This window comes from Pundamilia nyererei, unplaced genomic scaffold (genome assembly GCF_000239375.1).
Source record: "Pundamilia nyererei isolate P.nyererei 1_Seehausen unplaced genomic scaffold, PunNye1.0 scaffold00199, whole genome shotgun sequence".
Taxonomy (NCBI): domain Eukaryota; kingdom Metazoa; phylum Chordata; class Actinopteri; order Cichliformes; family Cichlidae; genus Pundamilia; species Pundamilia nyererei.
In genome coordinates this window covers 4,177-7,964 of record NW_005187600.1, presented here as the reverse complement: position 1 = coordinate 7,964, position 3,788 = coordinate 4,177, and the positions used below count along the sequence as shown (strand labels likewise).

The following is a 3,788-nucleotide window of genomic DNA, read 5'->3' as shown; positions in this document are numbered from 1 at the left end:
TCTCCAATGTAGAGGTCTGAGCATTCCTCGCTAAACTCTACAGCATACACTACATTGTTAAGTTAAGAACGGCCATCTTTGAACAGAGGTGGTGGCTTATGACACCAACTGCCTGCCATCTATAACCCAGTTTTGAGATCCTTCCCAGACACCTTAATGCCCACTCACATCCTGGGCCATCTGACCTCAGGAAATCACATGATAGGTCGGGGCTAGGTTTCACAATGAGCTCACCCAAAACCTTGGCTTATTGTGACCTACACCCGTTTTCACACCTTGGCTTGTGTGATTAGATAGAGTATCATTAGGGGGTCCATTGTCCCTCTGTGGGGGGACACTCCCACAGGGCTTAAATCTGGGACTCTCCACCATTTGAACCTAGAACTGAAGAAGCTTCTTGGATCAGAGGTGAAACGTCTTCAAGCAACTTAAAGAAGTCCAGATGCTTTTCTTTCCAAGCTCGTTAGACTACGATGACCTGGATGACTGAGAACCCTCACAGACATATCTTTCATGCATGCTTTTAGAAGGACCTGACAGTTTGCAGCAGCAGTTACAGAACTCTTGTCAATTTTATTCCTCATCAAATCTGTAAAAGTGTTGTATATTTCTAAGAATTGCCTGCATGATTTGAAGTTACCTTTTGTGTACTTTGTGTTTTTCTCGCCTTTTTGCCTCCCAGTTTGTTGTCTACGCAATACTGCTTTTGAGATAACCAGTTAATGTCTCACCATCAATCTCCATACCTCCTTTGTTTTTGGTCCATTTTTCAAGTCGATCCTTTTTTCTGTTTCCTGTTGTTGGACTTACATATATGTTATGCAGCTTTAATGGCCTAAAAGCAAAACCAGGAAACACAAAGTACACAAGATTAAAAATTAAACTACACATGAGGAAGCACACACACATATGCAAAAGCAAACAGAATAGACTCCAACAGCTAAACACTAGAAAAAGGGCAGGTTCCATGGGCATCTTGACACAGAGAAGGCAGGACTATAAACGAGGGCATAAAACTCATGGAAGCTATGAAAGAAAAAAATATATAAAAACGGGAAATACCAAAATATAGGACTGAGGGAAATGCCTCACAGGCACTGAGTTCAAATCCACCATCTGAGTTTGCATGTTCTCACAGTTTTTACGTAGGTTCTGTTCGGGGGTTCCCACTTCTTCCCACAATCCAAAGACATGCAATTAGTTTGGTTAGGTGAAATGGCGATTCTAAATTGTCTGTAGGTGTGAATGATTGTCTGTCTCTCTGTGTTAGCCCTTAAATAGACTGGCACTCTGTCCACAGTGTACCCCGCCTCTCACGCTATGGTAGCCAGGATAGGTTCTGTTTTCCACTCTTTGACAAATCAAATTCATCAGCTCATTTTCAAGACTCTAAAGAATACAGTCACATTTATAAAAGCTGGGGAGAAACCAGCAGCACCAGTCCGAAATACCTTGCCTAGCCTGTTGGCAATGGCGCACGATTGGGAGCTGAAAGTTGACCTGGCAAAGCAGTTAAAGTTCCCTGAAGCGGTAGCCAAGACAACTTTGAGGCCAGATATAGTTGTTACATCAGTTGTCTCCAAGCAGGTAATCCTTCTGGAGCTTACTGTGCCTTGGGAAGACCGTATGGAGGAAGCTCATGAGAGGAAGAGGACAAAGTATTCCAAGCTAGTGGAGGAGTGCCAGAGTAATGGCTGGCGGGCAAGATGCCAACCCATCGAAGTGGGATGTTGAGGATTCGCGGGTCAATCCCTTTGCAGGGCATACAAAATGCTAGGCATCGTAGGGGGTAACTAGTGAAGAGCTATCAAGGTGGTCACCAGCGCAGCAGAAGCAGCGTCAAGGTGGCTGTGGATCAAAAGAGGAGAGGCATGGCATGTAGGGTAGCGCTACCTGGACACAAGCTGGGGCTTGATCAACCCATGGCTGGGTCGCCTGAGAGGGGGTCTGATTGTTGAAAGACCCGAAACCCCCAACGACCCCAGGTTACATCACTGATGATGTGTCCAGGGGCACCAGAAGGTGTATCATCAACCGTCAAACAGTCTTTATGTGTGTATTACTACTAATGTACTTACTGCACCAAGCAGAGGGGTTTGGACTGGGGAAAAATAAGAACATGTATGGCATTAGGCCATTTGAAGTTTGCCTGTTTCTTTTATCTGATGAGATTGCACTTTAAATCAATCACAATAAAAATCAGCTTACTTGACCTAGATGAGATGCAGTATTTACTTTGACTCGCTGTATTTGTTTCCTGGGATTTTAATAGTCTGCTGCTCTTCACGTTGGAGTCTTGGATTTCTGTTCTTAGCTGAGTGGAATGGCACATGGTGTGGTCTTCTACTACTGTAGCCGATTCACTTCAAGGTTCACCATGCTGTGTGTTCACAGATGCTCTTCTGCATACCTTGCTTGTCATTAGTTGCCTTCTGCCTACAATTCAAAACCTGTACAACGCCAGGACCGTGTGGTGGGTAAGAAGTACTGGAGATGAACCTTTCACCATGGACATAAACTCCCCTGTACCAGGAGCTGTAGCCCATCAGGACCAGTACCCCTGGAAATAAGAACTGAATATGTGAGTGTGTGTGATATAACCATAACACACACTTAAACTTATATACTCCAGATTTAAAAAGTTTGCTCACTGGATTCATTGCACTGAGCTGTGTACTTTGCACATTATGTTCACAGATTTTGCACATCTGTCCTTCCTAGTTTATAATGTTTATGTATTTTTGTACCCTACTCTTCTAAATATTTCGGTTTGTATATATACAGTTGTGTGAAAAAGAACATTTTCACAGAATTTGCTGCAGACCTGTGAAAAACTAAGCGTAACCTATCATTCAGGAACTTGTAGAACCATCTTTAGCAGTAGTAACTAATTAACATCTGAGAAATCATTTACAGTGTTTAGTTCACTGAGGTTGGCAGGCATTTGTTTATACACAGAATTCTTAAGTCCTGTGCATAAACACAGCATTTCACGCATTTACTTTTTCAACCATTCTGTTGTAGATTTGCTGCTGTGGTTGGGATTACTGTCCTGTTTCATAGGTCTTACTTACAGAATGCCTTACTTTGGTATGTTTGAGGAGTTCTTGGTAGACTCAGGGACTGTGACGTGCCCAGGTTCGGTGGCTAAATCATGTCCTCTCTACTACTGTGTTTGAAGGTTGATATTTTCTCTTTTTGGAACATTGTCTAAAAATAGACTTAAATAACCTTTACTATCCATTGTGATACACAGTTTGAACTTCAGTAGGTCATCTTGACAGTGTCAGTACCCCTGAATGCACTGATATTTGCATCAACAAGGACTTGAAGAAAAGGTGTATGTAGTGGTTAGAGAAAGAAACTATTTGCCAGAAAATGTCAGGTTGGAATACCCAAAAAAGACTCAGTGGATTAAAGGTGGCACTATCTATGTAGGTTTCTATTGAAAACACACAATTTGTCTCAAATGCCCCAAATAACTCATTTGCCTGTTGGTCCCCTGGAGATCTAACAGGACCTAACTAAGCCTTCTTCTCAGATTTTGGAGACGTTATGCAATCAAAAGGCACTGGGCAATAGGCTAGCGAAGGCACACACTAGACTTCCAGTTGCTTTACTTTCAAAATTAAACTTCAGTTCGTTACCTTTGTCGACTCATTGCCTGGGGAAAGGTGAACATACGTATTGCAAATTTTAAACAGAGTGCACGTTTAACATATTATTTAGAGGCCACCTCGAATCCAAGCGGATTATTTGGTGGCAACACAATTTGGGATCCTTTTTAT

At 42.5% G+C, this 3,788-nt stretch overlaps 1 protein-coding gene across 1 annotated transcript in view; it reads left to right on the top strand.

Moving 5' to 3' along the window:
- The window catches only part of LOC102202629 (cytochrome P450 2J2-like), a 6,880-nt gene extending 5,599 nt beyond the window's left edge, over nucleotides 1-1,281 (top strand). Inside the window, exon 4 of the mRNA XM_013914451.1 lies at nucleotides 1,271-1,281. Coding sequence (XP_013769905.1) covers nucleotides 1,271-1,281 — 11 coding nt within the window. The remainder of the gene's footprint in view (nucleotides 1-1,270) is intronic.
- The last annotated feature ends 2,507 nt before the right edge of the window (nucleotides 1,282-3,788 follow it).